General features: G+C 40.3%; 1 protein-coding gene across 6 annotated transcripts in view; it reads right to left on the bottom strand.

Annotated features, from left to right (window-relative positions):
* LOC140196373 (protein FAM124B) overlaps nt 1-26,481 on the bottom strand; it is a 38,525-nt gene that overhangs the window by 10,216 nt on the left and 1,828 nt on the right. Inside the window, exons 2-4 of one of the 6 annotated variants that reach the window (XM_072255465.1) lie at nt 24,414-24,476; nt 13,844-14,035; nt 12,340-12,368 (exon numbers count right to left, since the gene is read on the bottom strand). In XM_072255465.1, coding sequence (XP_072111566.1) covers nt 12,340-12,368; nt 13,844-14,007 — 193 coding nt within the window. In that variant the 5' untranslated portion in view covers nt 14,008-14,035; nt 24,414-24,476. Of the gene's footprint in view, nt 1-12,339; nt 12,369-13,843; nt 14,036-15,794; nt 15,931-20,237; nt 20,689-24,413; nt 24,477-26,481 lie in introns of those variants that run through there. The other 5 variants (XM_072255466.1, XM_072255469.1, XM_072255468.1 and 2 more) reach the window with 5 other exon arrangements.

Genomic DNA, 26,481 nt, shown 5'->3' with positions numbered 1-26,481 from the left:
TGGGGCTGGGGAAGTGGACGAATTTTAAAAGTGCACCCAGGACACCTTTCAAGCCGCAGTGTAGTAGTGGTCAGTATCACCTTTTTTTTTAAAAAAAAGTAGATCAAACCTTGGGACATAACGAATTGGGACATTTTGAATGTTGAAAGGCACGGACAGAGTGGATGTGGCAAAGTTGTTTCCCATGATGGGGGAGTCTAGTACGAGAGGGCATAACTTAAGGATTGAAGGGCACCCATTCAGAACAGAGATGCAAAGAAATTTTTTTAGCCAGAGGGTGGTGAATCTATGGAATTTGTTGCCACAGGCGGCAGTGGAGGCCAAGTCATTGGGTGTATTTAAGGCAGAGATTGATAGGTATCTGAGTAGCCAGGGCATCAAAGGTTATGGTGAGAAGGTGGGGGAGTGGGACGAAATGGGAGAATGGATCAGCTCATGATAAAATGGCAGAGTAGACTTAATGGCCCAAATGGCCGACTTCTGCTCCTTTGTCTTATGGTCTTATAACCAGGCAAACAGGTTGTCAGAGGAAGAACATTCCATTGATTGTGAAATGTTTTACGGTTGATGTGGAGACAAGCAAGGACAGGAAATTAAGGTCCTGAAACTGGGAAAGGCTGATTTCAATATAATGAAACAAAAGCAGTTTTTATCTGGTACATGAGAAGATGATATTCAGTTAAAAGGCATTTAGACAGTTAAATATGTAAAGCACAGAAGGATACAGGTGTACTGCATGCAGTACAGGTGTACTCGGAGGGCAGAGCAAAGTCAAAATGGCGCTAAACAGCGACTCCTTTGCTTGCATCTTTGAAACAGATCTATTTCTATCTTTTATATCTCTTTTTTTTTATCCTTTTCAAGGTTCCTCTGAAGACCCTGACCTGGAGTTACACTCTGACTTCAGTTCTTTGCTGGAATGGGACCTGCTCTCAGGGCCTCACACCCGGCCACTTTTTGATATCCCAAGGACACAGCCTTGAAGACCAGCGCACCTCAGGGCGCCAGATTTTCATGGCTCTGGAGACCGGCTGATTCAAGGCTGGTGCCCCTGAGTGAGGCATTGTGGGAGAATACAAAACATCAGGAGCAGCAGGTTTGCTGCCATGGGCTGTTTCCAGAGACCTGTGCCCAAGGGCCGATTCTCTGGGCTCAGGGCTAAAAAAAACCTGATGCAACAGACTTTTAACATCATAAATCAATGAGCTGTTTGTTATGTCTCCCCTCTCGCTGTGAAATGAAATGGGGACACCTCTTTTTCTCTTATTAGGGAGAGAGCCTGTGGTATGTCAAATTATCGGGTGAACGAGTAGTCTCTGGGGTATTGCAAGTCTGTGTCTTTATTGATGTTTTGCTGCACGCTTGAGTGCTCAGTGGAGGGCATCGATGCCTTTTTGCTGGTGGGGGGTTCATTGTCTTACTACTGCTTGTGCGTGAGAGGGGTAAGTGGGGGGACTTTGGGGTTCTAACATTTAACTGTCATTCTTTAGGGCAGTCCTCCGTTTTCATGGATGTTTGCAAAGAAAAAAAAATTCAGGATGTACAGTGCATACACTACTGTGGGCACGTGGCCAAGTGGTTAAGGCATTGGACTAGCGACCTGAAGGTCGTGACTTCGAGCCCCAGCCGAGGCAGCTTGTTGTGTCCTTGAGCAAGGCACTTAATCACACATTGCTCTGCGATGACACTGGTGCCAAGCTGTATGGGTCCTAATGCCTTTCCCTTGGACAACAATGGTGTCGTGGAGAGGGGAGACTTGCAGCATGGGCAACTGCTGGCCTTCCATACAACTTTGCCCAGGCCTGCACCCTGGAGAGTGAAGACTTTCCAGGCGCAGATCCATGGTCTCGCAAGACTAACAGATGCCTTTACATTTCTGACATTAAGTGTACCTATTGAATTGGGATTGGTGTAGTTGTACAAAAAGTTTGGCATGAATGTGATAGGCCAAAAGGCCTATTTCTGTGCAATATACTAAACTCTGCAAAAGTGAAGTGGAAGAAACTACTTACAGCTAATTCTATGAAGACATATGGTAGGCGTTCAAAAATTAAACACTGGAAGTTCAGGGAGATATTTGCGTTAAAAGATCTCCAGATGTCAATGAACACGTGACAGTTGAATAAAAAAAAATAGCTTATGGCAAATTAATGGAATACTAAACAGGTGAAGCTCTATATGAGTATAATGCATGAAGACACAAGAAGTGCAGATAATGCTAGAATTCTTCAGAACACACACACACACACAAAAAGGCTGGAGGAACTCAGCAGTCAGGCAGCATCTATGGAGGGAGATGATCAATCAATTTTTAGGACTGAGATCCTTGATGAGGGCTGGAAAGGAAGAAGCCAGAATTAAAAAAAGTAGGGGAAGATGTCAAGTTGGTAGGTGATAGCCCAGAGGAGAAAGTTTGGTGGGTGGGGAGGGCTGATGACAGGAAATGATGCAAGAAGCCAGGTGATGCGAAGTGATGAAGGAGGAATCTGATAGGAAAGAACAGTAGACCATGGGAACCAGAAGGAGGTGATGGGTACGTCTCTTCCCCTGCCCTATGACCTGCCCATCACTTCTTCCTTTCCTGTCCTAAGGAACAGGGATATTGGTAAACATATCAAGGATCCTTAAAGACAACAGCACAAGTAGATAAGGTGGTTAAAGAGGTGTATTGGAAACTTTAATTTATTTGCTAGGGCATAGAATACAAGAGTGTGAGATTATGGCACAACTACATACACTAATTAAAACACGATGCAGTATTAACGCTATACTATAGGAAGGATAGAATTGCATTGGAATAAGTGCAAAGGAGATTCACATCACAACAGACTGGATAGGTTGGGTTGACTTCTTTGGAGCAGCCAAGGCAGAAGGATAACCTTACTGACAACATAAAGTTTAAGGAATACAGATAGCAGATGGTGAGTGGTAGATGGGAGAATTTTCTCCCCTAGACAGAGGACCAGAGTGAACAGATTTAAGGTAAGGCAGAAAATTTAGAGGAGACTTGTGGACTTTTTTGAGAAGGGGGGGGAGAGAGGGGGGGGGAGAGAGGGGGGGGGAGAGAGGGGGGGGGAGAGAGGGGGGGGAGAGAGGGGGGGGGAGAGAGGGGGGGGGAGAGAGGGGGGGGGAGAGAGGGGGGGGGAGAGAGGGGGGGGGAGAGAGGGGGGGGGAGAGAGGGGGGGGGAGAGAGGGGGGGGGAGAGAGGGGGGGGAGAGAGGGGGGGGAGAGGGGGAGGGAGAGGGGGAGGGAGAGGGGGAGGGAGAGGGGGAGGGAGAGGGGGAGGGAGAGAGGGAGGGAGAGAGGGAGGGAGAGAGGGAGGGAGAGAGGGAGGGAGAGAGGGAGGGAGAGAGAGAGGGAGAGAGAGAGGGAGAGAGAGAGGGAGAGAGAGAGGGAGAGAGAGAGGGAGAGAGAGAGGGAGAGAGAGAGGGAGAGAGAGAGGGAGAGAGTGAGTGTATGTATATAAATAAATGTTACTCTTTAAAATTATGTTAAGATGTACAACACAATAATTTGAAACTTTGCATGGCTTTCACAGTGAAGACACTTTGAACAAATTAGCCCCAGCTTTAATTTTTTTATATCAATTTTACTCTTTCAACAACTCTACAACACTTCAGTTTAAACTCAATCCTTGTTTTTTTCCTATTATTTTCCCAATATTGCTCAGGGATACACATTCACTTTCGTCATGCAATTTTTTTCATTAAAATCTCTTCAATGAACATTTTGAAAATAAGGAAAGAAGAAAACAGGGTTATTAGACTTTATTGACTTTCAGCATGAGACTATTATTTGACTGTGCCCAGTAATACATTTCCCCTTTTAACATTCCTGCCTTTATGAATAGGTAACTGAGGAAATTATTCAGTTCAGGGTTAATCTGGAGCCAATTACACCTCATAAGTAAAAGTTTAAATTTGCTAATGGAGACAGCCAGCTTTAATTCAGTCTGCTAAAAGTAATTAACTAGTTGAGCAAATCTTCTGGCCATGGCATTATACTGCATACACAACAAATTCCAGAAGATTGACTTTATCAGGGCATAAGAAAAAAATGAACAACTAAACAAGCAAAATCTATCTTAATGAAGCCGGGTCCAGAACAAAATATTTGTGCGAAACTATAGCTACATATGGCCTGGAGGAAGGTGGCAGAGAACTGCACCTTTTCCAGCATTATTGTAATAACTCAACTTCATTAAGAATATATTAAATTATGTAGCTTATAAAATAACAACAGTTAGAGCTCTATATGGGTTGCTTTTATTGAAAATTAGTCTATAATTTATTATTTATCTTGTGGAGTAGATGGTACTATATAAGACAGACGTACTATCATAAAATATAATTTTTTAACTCTTGACATAATGTAGGAATGCCTCCTAAAATGTTTGCTCTTAAATCAGCACAGAATTATAGCTTCTCTTTATAATTGGAAAATATGTAATTGTAATTAGTAATCAGAATTCATTATCTGCCATATCTAATTTTGAGCTATAAAGCTTTCTAATTGAGACATGTTTTATGGCAGTTAAAAAAATCTTCTTACCTCAATTTTAAACACTGTTAATGGAACCTATATTTCAAATGAGTACTGGAGGCTTGAAAAACAAATGTTTTGCTCCATCAGTGAAATCCCTTTAATAAAAAATGGTCACGTGTAAAATTACTTCCATCTCACTGCCTCAGTGAAAACAATGATTGATCTTGAACATTTTTAGATAGCATGTTTCCTGAAGAAACAAATACTTTCACAAAGTTTTTGCACTGCAAGTCTTTGATATGTAACCCAGTATGAAGCTGGGGTAATGCCTTCTCTGCTGCTGCCTGATAAGGTCTTTGAAAATACTTACTGCATTACAGCAGTAGCAATCAAGAAATCCTGACTAATTGCTAGCTCAAAGTAAATTTCCAAAATAATTCAAATTTAATCCTGATTTTAAAGGGAGAAGGAAAACAACCCATCGGAAATGCTTGAAAATTGCCACAACAAAATACCCCTTTATGAGATCCATGCAACTTTCTTCTTAGAATTCACCTTCAAATGATTGATCAACTGCATATTACATCTCCATCTTGATAGCATGAACATTAATTTCTCTAACTGCAGTAATTTCTCCCTATCCCCTCTGTCTTTCCATTCCCCATTCTGGCTCTCCCTTTACCTCTTTTCTCCTCACCTGTCCATCACCTCCCTCCCTTTCTCCCAAGCTCCACTGTTCTCTCCTATCAGATTCCTTCTTTGGCCCTTTACCACTTCTATAAAACACCTACCAGCTTTTCACTTCATCCCTCCTTCCCCCACCCACCTTCTCCCTACCCACCCAACATGGTTTCACTTATCACCTAGCTTGTACACCGCCGCCCCCCCTATTTATCTTGGTGTCTTTCCCCTTCCTTTCCAGCCCTGATGATGGGTCTTGGCTTGAAATATTGGCTGTTTATTCCTCTCCACTGAGGCTGCTTAACCTGCTGAGTTCCTCTGGCATTTTGTATGTATTGTTTGATCAACTATTTCCTTTGAATAATTAAGTCAAATTCCTTTTTTTCTTTGAGTTTCTCCTTTAGATATAACTACAGTCAATTTTCAGATATTCCGTGTACTTAGTCATATGATGTTCTAAATATGACTAACCTTGAAAAGTCAATAGTAAATAACGTTTGGTACTTGACTGCAAAAGAATGAGAGAATTCTAAAAAACTCAGTAAAGGTTCTGGGAGTAAGTATAAAATGTAAACCTTATAACTTAACACATATGGTCAGGCCTGTCACAGGCTTGGTTAAGTAGTTAGGTTCTGCTCATAATTACAGGCCACCTCTAGTCAACAGACACAAAGTATATCCTTTACATTGCAAACCAGCTTTCCTAGGAATGTAAAGGTGCAGTTTGCATACAATTCATTATGACTCTGGCTTTGCACCAATCTTACTGTGACAAATTCACACACTGCATCAGACCAGTCCTAGCACCAAGTGATCAACTGGAAGGTGTGGGGGGGTGGGGGGGGGGGAGAAAGAATAACAGGCATAGGCTCAGAACACAGGATATAAATTATACAGGATAGTAAAACAAATCTGCACAAAACAAGGCAGTGCAAAAGAAAAATATAATCAGAGGTGAATAAGTCTTTCACAGTGAATGACAGAGCCCTGGGGAGTGGTGCAGAACAGAAGGGGCTTTGAGTATATGTATTGTACATGGTTCCCTGAATGTGAAGATACAGGCAAGCAAACAGGGTGATTGGCCTTCCAAAGTCAGGGCACTGAGTGTAAAAGTTGAGAGGTCATGGTGCACTTGCACAGGACACTAGTGAGACCACACTTGGAGAAATGTGTTCAGATTTGTTTATCCTGCTTTAGAAATTACGTTATTTAACTGGAAAGAATTACAAGGACTTTGTCAGAATTTGAGGACTAAGTTATAAGGAGAGTTGAACAGGCTAGATATTTCTTTCTTGCAACACTGGAGACAGACGTGACCTGATGGAAATGTATAAAATCATTGGGGGGCAGAGGCAGCACAAATGCACTTGGCCTTTTCCCCTCCAGGGTTGGGGAATCTAGAACTAGAGCACATAGATACTGTATATAGGAAAGAGGGAAAAAATTTAATAGGAATTGGGGGGCAATATCTGTAAATACATATGTATGTGGAATGAACTCCCAGATGATGTGGTTGAGGCAGGTACAAAAAAAAATACCTGCCACATTGTCTTTTAAAAATTTTGTGCTTTTCTCAAACAATTCCTCTGGATCCATTTTATGGACAGGAGATGTTTAGAAATTATGGGCCAAATACTGGCAAATGGGACAAGCTTGCTTGGGCCATCTTGGTTGGCATGGACAGGTCGAGCTGAAGGGCCTGTTTCTATGCCATAGAACTACAAAATCCTTTATACTTGCAGTGGGAATAAGGGGTTTGCTTTTAGAGCAAGGTATGAAAAAAGGTGCTGCTTCCATAAAAAGGACATAGAAGACGGAGCTTAGGAGGGTTAATGGCACCTAACAGCAACTCCTTTGCTCGCATCTTCAGAAACAGCTCTATTTCCATCTTTATTTAATAATATCTTTATTTTTCCCTTTCAAGGTTCTTTTTATAAACCCTGACCTGGATTTACACGCAGGCTTCGGTTCTTTGCGGGAATGGGACCTGTTCTTGGGGTTCCACGACCGGCCATCATTTGACACGCCAAGGGTTTGGCCTGAGAGTCTCGCTCGTGTTTGGAAGCCTAAGTTCTCGGGGCTCTGGAGACAGGCGGATCGAGGGTCAGTGTTACAGTAGGAGATATGTGTGTCGTCAGAGAGGCCGGAAAATCTTGTGCTGTGGGCCCGAAGACCCAAGATCTTTGCGATCTTTAGACACAGAGCTTGAAAAAAGCGACGGAACAGACTTTTAACATCATAAACCAGTGGGTTGTTGTTATGTCTCCCACTCACTGTGAAAATGGGGGACACCTCCCTCTCCCTTGCCAGGGAGTGAGAGAACCTGTGGTTTGTCGAATGTCGGATGAAATGAGAAGCCTTTGGGTAGTTGCTATTGCTTAGCACACGCTTGGGCTCGGTGACAGTACCGACACATTTTTTTTTGCTGGTGGGGGGAGGGGGGATTGTTGCTTGCTGCCATTTACACACGGGAAGAGGGAACTGGGGAGGGACTTTGGGGTTCTCACGTTTAACTGTCGTTCATTCTTTGGGGCACTTTTCTGTTTTTGGGGATGGTTGTGAAGAAAAAGTATTCCAGGATGTATATTGTATACATTTCACTGACATTAAATTGGACCCTTGAACTTTTTATTATGCAGTCTGAGTCACAGAGGCAGCCAAAAAACAAAACATTGTAAATGGTAGACGAAGCCTCTATAATCCTCCAACTCAAGCTACCTATCTGTCCAATCATATTTCACCTTAACTGCAGTTGAGTCAAGGTGATACTGCACCTTCACAAGATCCAGTTACCTAGTTTCATTCTTCAACTACAGTGCTTTCAGTGTGGAGTCTGCATTATCATTCCGAGACTATGTGGTGCGCCAGTTTCTCCCCACAACCAAAAGATGAATGGATTGGGAGACTAACTGATCAATTTAAGTGGAAGTGTGTAGTGAGCAGTACAATCTGGGGAAATTTAAAGGAGCACAGGAAGAATGAAATGGGATTAGTGCAATAATGCTCAATCAGCACTAACTCAAGGGCCTGTTCCTGTGCTGTATCTGCCCAAAATTTGATGATTCTCATCTTTAAATACTTGAAAGGAATTAAACATCATGCTATCGTCAGCAAACACCCTACTCTGACCTTACAAGAGAAAGGTCTATGATGAAGCAACTAAAGATGAGTAATGTTTTGGGAGTGAGATGACTGTTCTCTGACAACCACCATTTTCCTTTGTTTCAGGAAAGAACCTTCCAATACCCATCTGAAATCCCACATGAGAATATCAAAAGTGGGCACCTTCTTGAATCACTAACTGTCTAGCACGATTCATAGCTAGCCAAGTAACATCTGTGGAAGGAGAAACCAGATCACATCTCAGGTCAAAATCTCTTCATTAGAAATGAGAAATAGAGATACACATATAAAATGCTGGAGGAACTCAGCAGGTCAGGCAGAATCTATGGACGGAAATGAAACAGTTGACATTTCAGACTGAGACCCTACATCAGGACGGGGGAAGAAAGCAGGCAGGAGTCAGTATAAAAGGGTGGGGAGGAGCTGGAATTGTTGGGTGATAGGTGAATCTAAGTGATAGGGGGATGGTGGGGGAAAGGAATAATTTGAGAAGCTGAGAGTTGAAGCAAGTTTCCAGAGATGCTGTTTAACTGGCTGAGTACTTTCATTTTTGTTTTTGATTCTAGTATCTTCACTTTTATATGTTTGTCGTATATGACTAGATGAGGTGTGACAGGAAATTTTTGATTTGGTGTTTAGCCAAATGTCATCCTGCTTCACTAGTTTGGCATCACATATGCAGATATCCCTGGTATTATTCCTACAATGGTCTTCAATTCTCCTTACTGAACTGGAATAAATTTCTGAGCATGATAGTAGGCAAAAGACTGACAGGAAACAACACATTTGATGCCAATATTGTCCATGATGATCAATTCTAGACGTTTCCCTACCAGGGAGTCGAGACTGATTAACCTCCATTTGATGAGTTTATCCTTTTGAAAATATTTATCTACATTTTCTCCAGTGCTCTGGCATTACGCTTGTGGTTATATTGGATTCAAAGATGAAGTCTAATTGCTCAACAATTTTCATCTTTAAATCTCATGTGGGGTAGGTGACTTAATGTACAGACAGGTCTGTTTTCTCCCCCCATAAATGCTGCAAGAGTTGACTTTAAAATATCTACAGACTACTCCTTGCAAACAAGGCTTTCGCGAAGGGTTTGGAGTTTACACCAGGATACTATTATATGCAAAATTCAACTTGCATTTCTAAAGATGATGCTATGTTATATAACATCTGTCATAGAGTACCTTTGGTAAAAAGGTGGTATCAGTGCATGAATACTGAACCTTTACAAAGCTGACATTTCCATTTAAGGGTAGCAGCAATTTATAACTTTTGCCTATTAACTGGGAAAACAATTTTGTGGTTATAATGCAAAAGGCTGGGTCTTCAGCACTAAAGGGGAAAATCATTGGCAAGAAAGTATATAGATTTCACTTCAATTGTGCCTTTTAAGGTTGCAGTTTTTTTCCCTTTAATCACTGCACTGTCCAGATTAACTACCTTCCTATTTGCAGTGTCAGTGTGGTCAGGACTGCAATAAAGCAGACTGGAAAGTGTTGAGAGCCTCATGGTCTGTGAAGGGCAGTGTATCAGCATAAATTCTACATATCAGTTCACAATGAATTTTCATTACTGGAATTTCTGCCAGTCTCTATTTATTAAATGCCTAATGCAACTATTATTATTACTATTTTACTTTTAATCAGTAAGCACTCTCCAAGAAATTTCCAACTCTCCTTCACGATGGTAAAAACCTAACTGATTCCATTACCATTCCAAGCTATCGTTCCAGGCAGAAAGCCACAGACTAATGTGGTTATTTAATTTTCCGAAATATTTTTGGTGGTTTAGTTTACACTGGAGGAGGATGGGAGCTAAAGGCAACTTTGACAAATGAAATGACTCACAGACATCACAGCATTAAGAGTTCCTCCAAGTTTATGGTTCAAACAACTCAGCATTTTCTAAGACAGAAACGCTTGCAAAATGTAGTTGAATATTTTCAAGCTGGAAATAGCCATTTTTGCCTATGGAAAGGTGAGAATCCATTAAATATTTCAGATTAAGAGCACACACATATTTTATAAGAAATATGCAGTTTCCAGAGTATTTTAAGTGCAAGAAAATCTTAAAGCACTGGAAGAAAAGAATGAACTTTATCTGCAAGTAGACAAGGTTCAATGACATTTAGCCCAAGGAAATCTCAGTGCAGTATAAACTTAGTTTATTATTAATATGTGTTGTTTCTCTTCATTTTCTTGCAAATGCTCCAAGTGCAATAACTGACCCACTTTCACCTTTTGTTACATCTTTCCAAGAGATATCAAGTATTCGTCTGAATGATTCTTGCATATATTTCATCTTTTCTCCTAGTGATCCTTTTAGCTCTCAGTATTGGTGAGGTTGACACTGAAAATTAGCTCGAGGGGCATGATGCACTACCTTCAATATATTAAAAGTAATACAGCAGCTTCTGATTTATATTGCCTATTTTCTTTGACAAGCTAAACAGATGTTGGGACTCTCATCCATTCATGTGACAATTAGATCTAATGTGGTTTTACTCACTGTTCCATTTACATATATGAAATACTTTGCTTACTTTGAGAATAATTATGTTAGTTAAGAATTAGTAAAATAACAGCCAGTACAATGGTCAAATAATTATACTTTAAAGCTGATACTCATACCTGGAATCCAGTATATTCTCAATGACTACTCAATACTACATAAATTAATCTGCACAGAACTTTTGTGTAAGCCTTAGTTTCCCACTGTAATGGTGTTAAAAAGCATACTCAGCACTTTTAAAGTCTTCGGTTTTCTCACATATGCCATAGTTGAAGTCCATGCCTATGTGCATTCTATTGTTATTTCACTTTTGACTTTGTAAAACACTGAATATACCTTAGATATATGAAGAATAAAATCGCTACCATATGATTCTATAATGTTTAGTGAAAATACCTTAGGATTCACTAATTCCAGTGGGGAAAGAAATTCAAGCATTCCACTATATTTTACACTGAAGTTATGCTTGTTACAGTGGTCTTCAGGACAGTTGGAATAAGATTGACAGAATTCTGATTGATCTTGCAACCAAAATTAGAATGGGACCCTGGTGTATATTTGTGCAGCTGAAGTAAACAGCCTAAAACTCAATAGAGTAGAAATAGTAACGTATGGGAGGAAAAGCCAGACACAAAAGACACTCCAAATGTTTTTTGGCTTTATGCTGAAACTCAGTCTAAATCTAGAACATTATAATTTGAGAGTTTCTAGTATATGTTCAGCATCAGCAAGGTATTGGTGTATTTGGAATTACACAGACAAAAATTGTTGGATATCATTCAAGAAAATGCTTTACACCACCAGGTTTGTTAAGTGTACCTGCTATATTACTGAAAGCAACCCGACTTTAAAACAAAAAAACACACTGTCCTTGCTCGAACATTGGAGTAGAACATAATGGATAATCCTGATGCTGGCAATTAATTCACTGAATTTATTAATAATATTGTTGCACATTTATTTGGTTTCTCTCTCATCTCACCACATCTCTCACTGATCAACCAAATTTTGGGGTGGTTAAAATAATATGCAAGATTCCATTACCAATGGCAGCAGCTATTGACTTAATTGATGATTTTGTATTGCTGATGGAAGTGAATAGCAACATCCACAAATGAGAATGCTGTTTCTTCTGTCAGGCTATTTAAGCATGATGATTTTAAGGAGATAAGTTCAATATTCAAAGTAATAGAAAACTGCTGCACCAAAATAGCATGTAATTAAATAAAATCTTCTTTGTACAACTAGAACAACTATCAAGACATCTATCTTCCATTTAGAAATGGCATCATTGATAGTACAACATAGGTAGAAGGAAGTTACTATGAAGACTGAGGTCTCTGTAAATATGCATCTCACCCATCACCCCCACCCCAATCCACATGTCTTAGTGCATCTATATAGGTTTACACTTTACAATACAAAGCACTTCCTTCCCTTTATTTGATCAGCAACAGTTTTGTCTTTTAAACATTTCCCAAGGATCTAAATGGTGATACAATGGTCACTAATGTAATTAGTACTTACTACTTGAAGACATTCTGCTGGAATCAGATCTGCAAAGAAATGATATTAATGCAAAGTTAAGAACAACATAATGCACAATACAAAAAAAAACATAAAATATACACCAATAAGAGGGAAATATAAACAAATTCAGTATGACTGTTTCAAACATCTTGGCACCAACATGGAACTAAAGACATCAACAATGTTTATTTAGTGATTTTAGAAACATTCCAGATACATAGCACAAGACTTTATTTGCCATAATTCTGCCAATCTCTTAACCAATTGCAACAAGTTTTCAAAATAAACTCCATTTACAAATGACATTAAAATTACACTGCTTTGGGCAGTGATCTGCATGTTTCAATAGTAATCAGTAACCATGCTTTAGTTTAAAATCCTAATTAGCAATGACTACTTTCAAAAGGAGAAATAAAATTAAAATGGTTGACATACAAGGAAAATACCAGAGCTGGATACTTTCCTGCATCAAAGGAACTTGCATTACTAACCTAGACAACTGACTGTCTTTACCTACATTCTTCATTTTCTGAAAGAGTGGCCAGAGAATTAGCAAACTAGAATTTCTCTATTAAATCAAACATGTAATGGATTTATATACCTGATCGCAATTAAGTAACAATTTTAAAAGCATTTTCCCTCAAAGTTTGCCATTATCATGCTGATTATCAGTATTTGTTATCACTATTCAGTGACTCTCTATGCTGCGATTTGTATATGCTCAAGTTTTAATGGGGTATGAAGCTATTAGTCCGACTTAGAAAACTATATCTAGTCAACCACACCCATACTAATCTGAATAGTAAACTCCTAATATTTCAAATGTAAGGGTAGTATTTTTTGCCTTTCAGCTTCAACATTTATATGTTTATATGATATTTTTTAAAACCACACAATACGATCTATTTTAAAAAAGTTAATTAAAGTTATGCTTTGTGAGAACTGCTCAGCCAGCTTAATGACATGGCAGGGTTCCTTTGAAACCAAAACTCAACAGTAGCAATCACTACGCACAAAAGAAACAGAAATCCTCGTCATAAAGATTGCTCAACCTATGTGACAGTTTTATTCAATAACAACCTCTATTTACTTTGCCATTGAAAGAAAATTATCTTCTAATATCTTCAGTTTTTGGCACAAATAATAGACTTTACCAACTAACAGGGAAACCAATAAATGGATTAATGGCTTATTTTCTACACCTTGAGCTTGATTACAAGCCAGTTTTGATTTTGTGTGGATGGTGGGGTCAATAATAAGGATGTTTACAATTCTATTTCTCAGAAGCAGACATAACTTGATAGATTTCTGGCATCTCCAATGGGTGCCTGATTACTTTGCTGAGTAATCTATGTGTAATTTCTTCACTCTTAAAATAAGGATTCCAGAGTTCATACTTATAAACTAATATAGCACCATGATTAAAGATGCTGACTGCATTGATCTAGGTTTAACTCTAGTCGTCCACGTGGAGTCTGCACACCCCTGTGTACTTTCATACCTGAAAGGCATCATTTTACTAATCTTATTGGCCACCGAACTGACACTTGTGGTAGAATCCGGTGAGCATCTAGTGCAGAATTGGATTAATATGGATGGTGTTGATGACTGGTCGGAATTCAGTGGGCCAAAGAGCCAGTTTCTGTGGTGAATCACCATGACCATCTTTTAAAAGTTTGCCTTCACTGAAAACCTACAGCAAGAAAAAACGATTGAAAAATTAAGTAACACACGCAAAATGCTGGAGGAACTCAGGCCAGGCAGCATCGATGGGGTAAAAAAGCACCTGCCGAAGGGTCTCTGTCTGAAACATTCACTGTACTTTTGTTTTCCAGAGCTGTTGCCTGGCCAGCTGAATTCCTCCAGCATTTCGCGTGATTTCCAGCATCTGCAGATTTCTCTTGTTTATAAAAAAAAAATCAACTTAAAGTTTAGATTCTAATTTAAAAAACTGCTGCCCTTTCAGCAAAATGAATTGAGGAAAGAGACAAACATGTAAAAAATGATGCACCAAGTAAGAACATTCAAACGTCTCCATCAAGGTCAGAGTTGAAATATCTTACTTCTTCCCCGTTGTGAATAAATTAAATATGCACCTTGAATATAGTAAAAAGCCTTCAAGTTAATTTAACAAAATTCTGATTAATAAATATGAAATTACTTTCTCGTAATGTTTTTCAAGTAATCACATGACTGATTCTACGTTATAGAGCAAATTTAAATATTCAAATTTCTATGGCAGAAAAACGTTAAAAGTTTCATCGGAGATTAAAAATATACGTTTTCGTGTCTGGTTAAATTCAATAATTTATGCATATTAGACTCCAAAAAGGGTAACATGCAATTCATTTCATTCGGTAAAGAATGTCTTTATTTAATGTTTAATTTGAACATTCTGTTTTCCTAGCGTAGAGATAACATGCATAAATAACCAAGAGGCCAGCTCCGTAGGGGAAAAGCGATGTAAATTCTTAGGAGTTACCAGGACAACTACTGTTAACTTTGTGTTCTGAATTTTGATTTAGAATTTTATTTACACCGCGTGATAAAGTATTATTTCCAAACAGCGTGCGTGTTCTGCTTTCACCTTATCTGACCGCAACTTTCCAACATACTCTGCGCACAATGCCAAAGCACTGTTTTTTCCCCCCGTAACTGCTCAGCAAATAAAACCACTCGTGGTGATTCCTCGATTATGTAAGACTTCTTGTTGATAATGTTATTAAGTTCGAAATTTGATCTCCTGTAATACTCCTCGGGAGAGACGCGCCATGCAAGTTGCAATTTGGCTCAGACTGTGGCATCTCATGTTGGGAACAATGAGTGAAGTCAAACTGCGGTATCCAGCGTATACCGAAATGCTTTATCCTTTGCTGGGGGGCGAAATTACGTCAGAGACAAAAGTTCCAAGATTTCTCCCTTACATATTTTGTGGAAAATTGTAATTCTTTACGTTAATCGTCTGACAAAACACTGTCATTGTGTGAAGCTCATTGTGTGAAGTTTCCTGAAGAAAGCAACTTCCTGCAAATCAGCCTCTCCCAGAAAATGGTCCTTCCCCTGTACGCGCACACACACCATGTATTTACTTAGCATTTTCAAAGGGACCGTTCTTTCTAATCTTCCCAATCTCCGGTTCACTTCACTGCGGGCCCAACCTCCCAGAAGGCAATTTAAAGTTTGTTGACAGTGTAAGGGACGGGATGAATTGTGAAGGGAACCTACCATCTCCGTTTACATATTTGCGTTTTAAGCAGGCGAGTTCAAAGACTATTACAGTGAGCAACCTCTACAGCTATACTATTCCCACATTGACAGCAGCCTTATTATTGTTGCACCCCTCCCCCTCTGTCGTGCCCCGCCTGGAAACAGTGCAACAAGCCGCTTCTTTGCCCGTTACCTTTCGACCACAAAGGGCCCAACTAGAGGAGCCGAAAAATTTACCCACTCACCCTCCGGTCTCAGCTCCCGAATCGGCGCAGTCCTCCGCAGCGCCGATTCTCCTCCTCATCATGCCTTTGCGCAACATCAGCGACTGAAGCCGCCACCGTTCATTCTACTGCTCCAACTCTAAGCTTCGCTTTCATTGTTTCCCCGCAGGTTGATAATAGTAACACCCCCCGCCCCCTGACGTCACCTTCCCTGACAGACAGGCTTCCCCACTTCTAATTAAACACATATGTTATGCCGTTGTTCATCAAGGATCGGGGAAAATAAGCCTTTTATATCACACTCAAGTAATGCTGGATGGGAAAGGAAGAATCCAAGAAAAATGTCGGGCTCACGGTAAACGTGTGGAACCAAGAAATCTTCCGAAATAATAAGGACGAGCAACCTGAAAGAATAAAAGGACCCAGTGGTCACTCGTAGCCCTTGAGAATAGATTATTTAACGTTATCCACAAGGATTTTAGTCAGGATTTTGACAGTTGGACCTGGTGGTTCAAAATGGACATGCTCTTTATTAGCCAAGGCAAAGGATGGGATAGTTAGAATGGTTCTGTACCCAGGACAATATTCAGGGACTCATCTTCGAATCTGAATATGCCACAGTTGTCACCGACTTCATCAAGACCTGTGTGGATATGTGTGCGCATATGAGAACATACTAGACATACCTAAAGCAAAAGCCGTGGATGAACCAGGAATTTCGTGGCCTACTGTGGGCTAGAGAGGTGGCATTGAAGACTGGTGACCCAGAACTATACAAATCCAGGTACGACATGTCGAAGACAACAGGAATTCTGCAGATGCTGGAAATTCAAGCAACACACATCAAAGTTGCTGGTGAACGCAGCAGGCCAGGCAGCATCTCTAGGAAGAGGTACAGTCGACATTTCAGGCCAAGACCCTGCGTCATGTCGAAGGTTATTTTATGGGGAAAAAAGACAATTCCGATTGAGGTTTGACGGAATCGGGTGCCCGTCAGCTCAGGCCATTATGTAAAAAGAGAAACCTAACATCATGAATAGCTGTGATGCTTCACTCCCAGATGAGCTCAACGTCTTTGATTCGTTTTGAAAGTAAGAATAAAACTACATCTATGCGAATCCCGGCAGCACCCGGTGACTGCCATCTGTCTCGAAGGCCGATATCAGAATTATTTTCAAGGTGAACCTTCGCAAGGCATCAGGCCTTGGTGTACGTAGTGGGTTCGGAAAAGCTGTGCCAATCAACTGGCGGGAATTTTCAAGGTCATCTTCAATCTCTCACTGCTGCAGTCGGACGTTCTCACCTGCTTCAAAGGGGCAACAATCCTACCAGTGCCCAAGAAGAGCAGAGTAAGCTGCCTTAAGACCATTACCCAATGGCACATATATCTTCTGTGAAGAAATGCTTTGAGAGGTTGGTTATGACTAGAATCAACTCCTGCCCAAGCAAGGGTCTGGACCCACTGCAATTTGCCTATGCCACAGTAGGTCTACAGAAGATGCAATCACAGTCTCTCCACTGGGCCTTGGGCCACCTGTACAATAGTAGTACCCATGTCAGGCTGCTGTTATTGATTACAGCTCAGAATTCAAAGTCATATATGATCAACAAGCTCCAAATCCCGAACATCTGCACCTCCCTCTGCAAATGGATTCTTGACTTCCTTACAGGGAACATTTCCTCTTTGCTAACAATCAACACTAGCACATCGAGGATGCATGATTAGCCCACTGCTCTGCTCCACTCTACATCCACAACTGTGTGGCCAGGCACAGCTCAAAATGTCATCTATAAGTGACAACTATTTCATTGGTAGAATTTCAGATGGTGATGAGGAGGCATACATGAGTGATCAGCTGGTTGAGTGGTGTCACAACTACAACCTTGCACTCAACCTCACTAAGACCAAGGAATTGATTGTGGACTTTGGGAGGGGAAGTCAAGGGAGCACACACCAGTCATCATCAAGGAATCAACAGTGGAAAGGGTGAGAAGTTTCAAGTTACTGGGTGTCAACATCTCTGAAGATCTATTCTGGGCCCAACATATTTAAGCAATTACAAAGAAGCCCCCTCCCCAGTGGCTATATTTCATTAAGCATTTGAAGATACTTGGTTTGTCACAAAAGATGTGCAAATTTCTAGATGCATCATGGAGAGCATTCCAACCTGGCATGGAGGGCCACCGCACAGAAATGGAAAAAATTGCAAAAAATTGTAAACTCAGCCAGCTCCATCATCACCAGCCTCCCAGCAATGAGGACACCTTCAAAAAGCGACACCTCAAAAAAAGTGGCATCCATAACTTAGGACTTCAATCACTTAAGTCATGCCCACTTGTTATTGCTACCGTCTGGTGGTGGTACAGGAGTCTGAAGACACACACCCAGTGTTTCTGGAACAGCTTCTTCCCTTCCATTATCAGATTTCTGAATGGACTACGAATCTATAACAATACCTCACTTTTTCCCCTCTTTCTGCACAATTCATTTAATACTTATTATCAATTATAATTTATTACTATTGTATTGCAATGTACTGCTGCTGCAAAACAACATATTTCATGACATATGCCAGTGATATTATACCTGATTCTGAAACTCTATTCAGGCTACAAGTAGATTATGGTGTTAAACTTTAGCTAAATTGTGTTCAGAACCCAGAGAGGGTTCAGCCCAGATTTACAAGATATTAGGGAATTTTAATTTACAAAAATATATAGTTGCAAAGAGAATACCAGCCCCAAAGTACACAGGTACACAGGAGATTTAATTAATGTTTTCTTCACCCCCCCCCCCAAAGTTGAGGTGCCTTGACGAGAGAAATAGAAAAAGTTTCACACAAAGCTATTTGAAATTCATTGCCTTTAAATATAATGAAGATGGAATATGATGGGTTAGTATGCTAATATGGGCTTAATAACTTTCTTCTGTGCTATCAATTCCTACAGCTCATTAACAATATCTAGTAGCTGGGTTGCAGGGACAAGCAAATATGGACTTTAAAATAGTGAGTTTAATTTCACGAGCGGTCATGCATTTCCATTCACAATCAAGATTAGTTTCTTCTACTTTTCAAATATATATTGCCTTCAATATCTGAAAACAGGGCACCCATTCCTACCTGTATGTTAACACACTTCTTTCCCCTCACTAGTCCAAGTTCAAAATACATTATCAAAATATGTGTACTATATACAACTTTGAGATTTGTCTCCTAACAGGCAGCCAGATAGAACCCCAATACAACCTACTAAAAAGACCGAACACCCAATGTGCAAAAGCAGATCATGCAAATAAAAAGTAAGCAAATAACAAAAAGTGAGTTCACAGCCACAAAGCCAGTCATCACCTCAACTGGTACAGCACAAAGACAAGTAAATCTCGCAGAGCAGTGAGCTGAACACTCCAGCCCCAACAAGCTGACCTTTCCAATTTGGCCCGAGGTTAAATTGGTCAAACATAGGCTCATTCCTTGTTCTTGGTCCTGGGCTCTACCTTCTCAACTCTGCATCAGATCTGCCACTTCTTATCGGCTCCAAGTCCTCTCCAGCAATAACCATTCCTTGCTCTCGGGGCCAGGCTTCGCCACCCTGTTTTGACCCATACACTTCACTCCGCATCTATCCTACACCTTTGAGACTTGCCACAGAAACACCAGGTCGCACAGGCGGTTCAAAAGCTCAACTCCAAAAGGGAAGTTACAGATTATTGATTGCAGTAATCGTCCAAAATAAGTGTGATTAATCCAGTAGTTAATAAATTTGTTTGCTGCCAGTAAGGTGTCGTTGTGTTTCACCAGTCCCATCTTAAACCAGCTTGGAATGTTAACTGATTTTTTCCTTAGATAATAACTGACCTGCTGAGTACTTCTACCATTTTCTTTGATTTACCTCACTAGCACCTCTCTTTCCTCTTTCAGTGTTTCTAAATTATCAGACTGTTTGACCACTATAAAACTATTGATCAGATCTTTGAATATTAGTGCAACCAACCATTGAGTCAGATTGGTTGACCTGGTCATCTACCCAACCCCTTTCCTGTTTCTATACTTCCTTTTTTCCCCCCCAGAAATGAAGAGTTAATAGACATAGACATACTTTATTGATCCCCAGGGAAATTGAGTTTCATTACAGCTGCACCAACCAAGAATAGAGCATAAATATAGCAATACAAAAACCACAATCAAACAATATGCAAACTATGCCAGATGGAAATAAGTCTAGGACCAGCCTATTGGCTCAGGGTGCCTGACCCTCCACGGGAGGAGCTGCAAAGTTCGATGGCCACAGGCAGGAACAACCTCCCATGACGCCCAGTGTTGTATCTTGGTGGAATATGGCCGTAGTCCTACAGCAAAAAGTTCAATATCTGGGCAACAAACACGTTCCTCGATCGTAATACGACCAGGATTGCACCATCTGTTGTTAACGAGAACAGCAAGCCCCCAACTCCTTTACGCTTACCACTCTCAGTGCACTTCCGGTCAGCCCGAAAGGTCTGGAAGCCCTCCATGGAAAAGTTTTGGTCAGGTATGTCCATGTGCAGCCAGGTTTCAGTAAAACACATAACACTGCTCTCCCGAAATGTTCTCTGACTCCTGGCTAGCGCCATCAACTCGTCCATTTTATTACCCACCGAACTCCTCTTCTCCATAAGTCTCTGTTGTCTCGACCCGGTCCTCTTTCCTCGCCTTTTTGATACCCCTCTGCATCGTCTGTGTGCTTTCCTCCAGATTTCAGCCGGGGTGTCTGCCGCTTTGTTCGCTAAACCGCTAGCCCAAAGAATTCTTGACTCCATCAGCAAGATAGAGAGGCAAGAGGACAGGGAGAAGCCCCTCCAGTGAAAGATGCACCTTCAAATTTTGCCAGCTGTAACTGATTTTTTATTTATTAATCTGGAAGCACTTGTAAACTGCTGACCCCAAAACAAAATAAAATAATATAGATAAAATTCATTATCGTTAAATGCTTAAAAACACAAGCAATATCCATTAGATTTGCATCATCATCCAGTCTGATTTTTCCCCAAGTTAGAAGGATATGAGATCAAGAGATTTGAAGAAGCTGATAGTTAATGCAATGAGATAAAGAGCTAATGGAGACTGACAGATTGAAATATTGCAAATTGACTCTATTCCACATAGCATGTAAAGATGGTTAGTGGAACAGTTGACCTCCATTGTAGGTGAATGGTAAAATCTAGAGAGTTTATGGGAATGTGGGAAAATAGGTTACAAGAAAGTTTAGTGGGGAATGCGATTGCTCCATGAACTGCACAGAATCAATGGGCCAAATAGCTCCCATGCCATTAAGAAATATAGGGTTTAAACAGAATGTTATTTAGATGCCTAGCAAGTAAGGCATTGTGAACAAATATCTGGCTTTCCACTTCATAATGACATCCTCAAAAGAAATGTGAAATGCGAAATCCAAGCAGCACTTACAATAATCTCTCGGAGATGAAAATAACCTTATTGGGATGCAACTTTAGAAATAGGCATAGATTCATAGAACACTACAGCAGAGAAACAGGGCCTTTGGTCTGTCTCGTCCAAATTATTAATCTGTCTTATCCTATCAACCTGCATCCATACCATAGTCACCTGAGTACCTATCCAAATTTCTCTTAAATGTTGAACCTGTATCTACCAGTTCTGGTGGCAGTTCATTTCACACTCTAGCCACCCTCTAAGTGAAGTTTCCCTTTGAACATTTCATTTAACCCATGACCTCTAGTTCTAGTCTCACCCAACCTCAAAGTGGAAAAAATCTGCTTGCATTTACCCTATCTATACCCCTAGTAATTTTGCATGCCTCTTTCAAATTTCCCCTCATTCTCCTACGCTCTAGGGAATGAAGTCCTAACCTATTCAGTCATTTCCCCTAATTTAGGTCTTCATCCAGCAACATCTTTTCTCTACACTCTTTCATCTTATTGATATCTTTCTAGTAAGTTGGTGACCAAAATGGCACACAATACTCCAAATTAGGCCTTACCAACATCTAATCCAACTTCAACATAACATCCCAATTCCTATACTCAATACTTGATTAATAAAGGACAATGTGTCTAAGGCTCTCTTTACACCAAGACCGGGGATGTAGTGGTCAGTGAGGAAGGCTATCATGGTTTGTAGAGATCCGCATCAGCTGGAAAAATGGTAGTAAGATCAACCAGGGTAGATCTTACATAGTGAACAGTATGGCACTGAGGACTGTGGTGGAACAAAGGGATCTGGGAATACAGGTCCATAATTCATTGAATTATGTGTGTACAGTTTGGAATTTGATTGAAGGAACCAGCGCTATGCTGTGTCTGGAGAGCTCCTTTGTGGATGTGTGGGGCTGAAAAGGTCCAAGATCACAAGCTGACTCATGGAGAAGCCCAGAGACTAGGCGTGGGGTCATGAATGACTCCATCTCAAAGCGGCAAGGAAGATTGAAGTATCAAGGTGAATGCAGCAGGGGTCAAAGATGAATCTCAAAAGAGATTGTCAGCAGGGGGATCAGCAGTGTTCAGACACAGGTCGGCGGTCACTCTTTACAGAAGGACTGAGTTTGTGCAGTTGTTCTCCTCCCATGCAAATGTAAAGATGTTTCCCATATTCTAAGATTTATGTGATTATTGGACTGGACTGTAGTCCAGTCTTACTGGAGTAGGGTAGGTCTTACTGGAGTGCAAAACTTCACATTTGCCTGCATTGAATTCCATCTGCCATTTTTCAGCCCATTTTTCCAGCTGATGCCGATCTCTACACACCACGATAGCCTTCCTCACTGACCACTACATCCCCAGTCTTGGTGTAAAGAGAGCTTTAGAGACATTGTCCTTCAGTTTTTCAGTGTTTTCTTTCTTTCTTGTGGCCAATTGGTGGGTGGATGATCTCTTAATTTTTGTTGGGGGGGTTTGGTGCTACTGCGCTGTTTCTGTGAGTGAGCGCGTCGGGGATCGTTATGTGTAGGGGAAATGCGACTGTTATTGTGGCTGTTTTCAGCCACAGGGGGAGGGAAGTTTTGGGGTTTGTGAGTTTTGTTTCTTTTTGTTTTGTGGGGGGGGGGAGGGAGTTATTTTTTTCCCTCTTTCATCAACACCCATGACCTTTCTGTATTTAATAGCTATCTGGAGTAGACAAATATGAAAGTTGTACCGTACATACATATTTTGACAATAAAATGAACCTTTGAAAGTGGCGTCACTGGTAGATAGGGTTGTAAAGAAAGCTTTTGGCACATTGGCGTTCATAAATCAATGTATTGAGTACAGGAGATAGGATGTTATGTTGAAATTGAGTAAGACATTGGTGAAGCCCAGCTGGAGTATTTTGTGGGGTTTTGCACCTAGAGGAAAGATGCAAACAAGTTTGAAAGAGTAAAGAACACTTACAAGGATGTTGCCAGGTTTAGAGGACTAGAGTTATAAGGAGAGATTGAATAGGTTAGGATTGTGCTCTTTAGACTGTAGAAGATTGACAGGAGATTTGATAGAGATATACAAAATTATGAGTGGTAGAGATGGGGTTTTTCACTGAGGTTGGGTGGGACTACACCAGAGTTCGTGAGTTAAGGGTGAAAGGTGAAAAGTTTAAGGAGAACATGAGGGGAATCTTCACTCAGAGGGTTATGAGAGTGTGGAATGAGCTGCCAGCACAAGGGTGCATGTGAGCTCAATTTCAACATTTAAGAGAAATTTGGATAAGTTTATGGATAATAGAGGCATGGAGGGCTATGTTCCCGATGTGGGTCAATAGGAGTAGGCAGTCTAAATGGTTTTGGCATGGACTAGATGGTCCGAAGGATCTTTTCTTGGTGCTGTACTTCTCTATGACTCTGTGACCATCTACCTGTGATGCCACTTGAAAGGATTTATGGATCTGTATCCTCAGATCCCTCCGTTCTACCGTAGTTATCAATGCCCTACTGCTCATCATATAAATTCTACCCTGGTGTGTCCTCCCAAAGTGCCACACCTCACATTCATTTTATGAATTTTAAATTTGCATTTAGACTGGGCAATTCCAATTTTGAGCCTTTATCCAACTCAAAACAGACAAGCTCCTTCATTGTACATCAAATTAGTATTTTTCAGTATTTGGGATGCCTTAAAATCCGTTCTGTGATTCGACTACTTGCATTTTGGTAAATTCATAACATGATCAAATAGCATGAGCATACTACAGATAAGATTCCCTGATTTATCCAAGGACTCTGACTAGCTGGATCCATATTAATCAGATCTCTAATGTTCAGAACAGAAGGATAGAATATGTAATCCCTTTTCATTATATAACACATGGAGCCTTATTATAAGGCTTAGATATATCTATGCTGCTCTCATCCATTCCCAACGTGTTCTAATATATAGGGACTGCAGTGCTAGAATCTGGAGCAACAATGCACAAGCGGAACTTAGTAGGTTGAGCAGCATCCCTGAGGAGGAAAGAGTTTTAAGATATGATGACCCATACTGAACACACAATCACTGGTACCATATCTAACAAAGATTATGCAACAAAACTTCTTCAGCCTTGCATACTAATCCTTTATTGAAAAACAAAAATACACCTGAATACTTTCATGGTTCTGGGGTTTTATTAAAGGGTTCTTCAATTCAACTATGTTGTTGCCACAAAATAAACTTACTTGCAGTGAAATCCATCTGTCAGTCATGTCCATCTTTGTATCCTCAGCAATATTGTCTCTTTTCTGGAAAATCAAGAATACCTAGTGCTGCTCTTAATTGTTAATAAAGCAAGAAAAAAATCAGGGTATTGCTAATTTTGACTGATTCTTAAAAATGCACAGGAGATAGGTAAATACATGGTAACATGGAAGTCACGGTATGTAGAATGAGAGAACTTTTAGAAACAAAAAATTATGAAAGGGATACATAAGATAGAAGCAGGAAAGTTGTTTCCACTGGTAGGTGAGACCAGAACTAGGGGACATAACCTCAAGATTCAGGGGAGTAGATTTAGGACAGAGATGGAAGAACTGCTTTTCCCCAGAGGGTGGTGAATCTGTGGAATTCTCTGCCTAATGAAGTAGTGGAGGCTAACTCAGTAAATACATTTAAGTCAAGGTTGGATAAATTTTGGCATAGTAGGGGAATTAAGGGTTATGGGGAAAAGGCAGGTAGGTGGAGATGAATCCATGGTAAAATCAGCCATGATCTTATTGAATGGCGGAGCAGGTTCAACAGGCCAGATGGCCTACTCCTGCTCCTATTTCTTATTGTATGTTTATACTCTTTCATCATGTTGTTTATGAAGAATCCATTTGCCTCTGCTTTAGTATTGAAAGACTCTACTTTCACCAACCTTTAACCAAGGATTGCCAAAAACTCGTGGTAGTCAGAAATAAAAGGGTTGTACTTATGGCTATTTGAAAAGGGTATCCTTATTTTAAAACAATGGACCCAAGTTCCAGATGCTTGCACTAGTGGAAATATCATCTCCTTATCCACACTATCATGAACACTCTGGGCTTCATAGATCACAATCACTTCAGTGCTCACTTTTGTAAATTCCAGCTGATAAAAGTCTAGCCTGCCCAATCTTTAATACCAAGACAATCCAACTTTTCATGATATCAGGCTAGTAAATCTTCTCTGAACTGTTTACAATGCATTTAGATTAGTTACAAGACATGGGAGCAGAATTAGGCCATTCAGCCCATCGAGTCTGCTCCACCATTCCATCATGGCTGATACCGGATCCACTCTTTGGCTAAAGTGGTATATGCACATTTAATAAAAAGAAAGCAGCGGATGTACTTATATTAAGGTTTCCAGAAAGCATCAAAGTTCATTATTGGAAATGAAAGTTCATTTTGTATGAGGTAACATTGAAATTAGAAATTGGGTGGGCAACATGGAATAGAGAATAGGCATAAATTGGTCATTCTTCTAGATAGCAGGAGGTTCTGACTTCTGTGCCAGAGCTCATCTTTTTTATGATCTATGTGACTTGGATGAAGTTGCTGAAGTTAAGATTGATAAGGTAATAACACTAAAATAAGTATGAATGTAAGTTACAAACATGACATGACAGGGCTACAAAAGGATATAAATAGGCTAAATGAGCAGACAGAATGTGGAGAAATGTGGAATTATCTATACTCTCAGGTAAATAAAAGATTATCTAAATATGAAAGATTACAGAGCTCCTAGATGTGATTTGTCTTTTTTATGATTTCACCTGCAGTTAGTACATAAACCAGTATAGCAAGTGATTAGAAATGCTAACAATGTTTTAAATTTTGCCAAGTGAGCTAAAGCAGAAATTGGCAGATTATGGCTGGTACATAAGATTTCTGAGTAGGACTAGATCACTTAGCCGCCTCATCTTGCAATCATCAAGGTCTTCAGTTCCTTCTCCCCCACACTATCCCCATGTTTCTTTATTCCCTAAATGTACAGAAGTGTAGCAATTTCCACACCAAGTGCTCTGATTCTGTTCATTTACAGTCAAAAGAACACAACTGTATAATTGCTGTCAATAACTATAGGAAACTAACAGTTTTATAGTACTGTAGTATTATTGCTAGTGTTCTAATTGGTTTTGTATTTCAAATAAATACAGAATTTGTTACCCAGTTAACCAGTTTGTCTTTTTATACCAGTTTAGCTATTTCCATGAAATTTCGGGTAATTAGGGCAGCCGCTTAATTGGGCCATAAAGTACTGGTCCCACTGTGACCTAATTAACTG

Source organism: Mobula birostris, chromosome 4 (genome assembly GCF_030028105.1).
Source record: "Mobula birostris isolate sMobBir1 chromosome 4, sMobBir1.hap1, whole genome shotgun sequence".
Taxonomy (NCBI): domain Eukaryota; kingdom Metazoa; phylum Chordata; class Chondrichthyes; order Myliobatiformes; family Myliobatidae; genus Mobula; species Mobula birostris.
The sequence above is the reverse complement of the archived record's forward strand: the minus strand, read 5'-3'. Positions and strand labels throughout refer to the sequence as shown.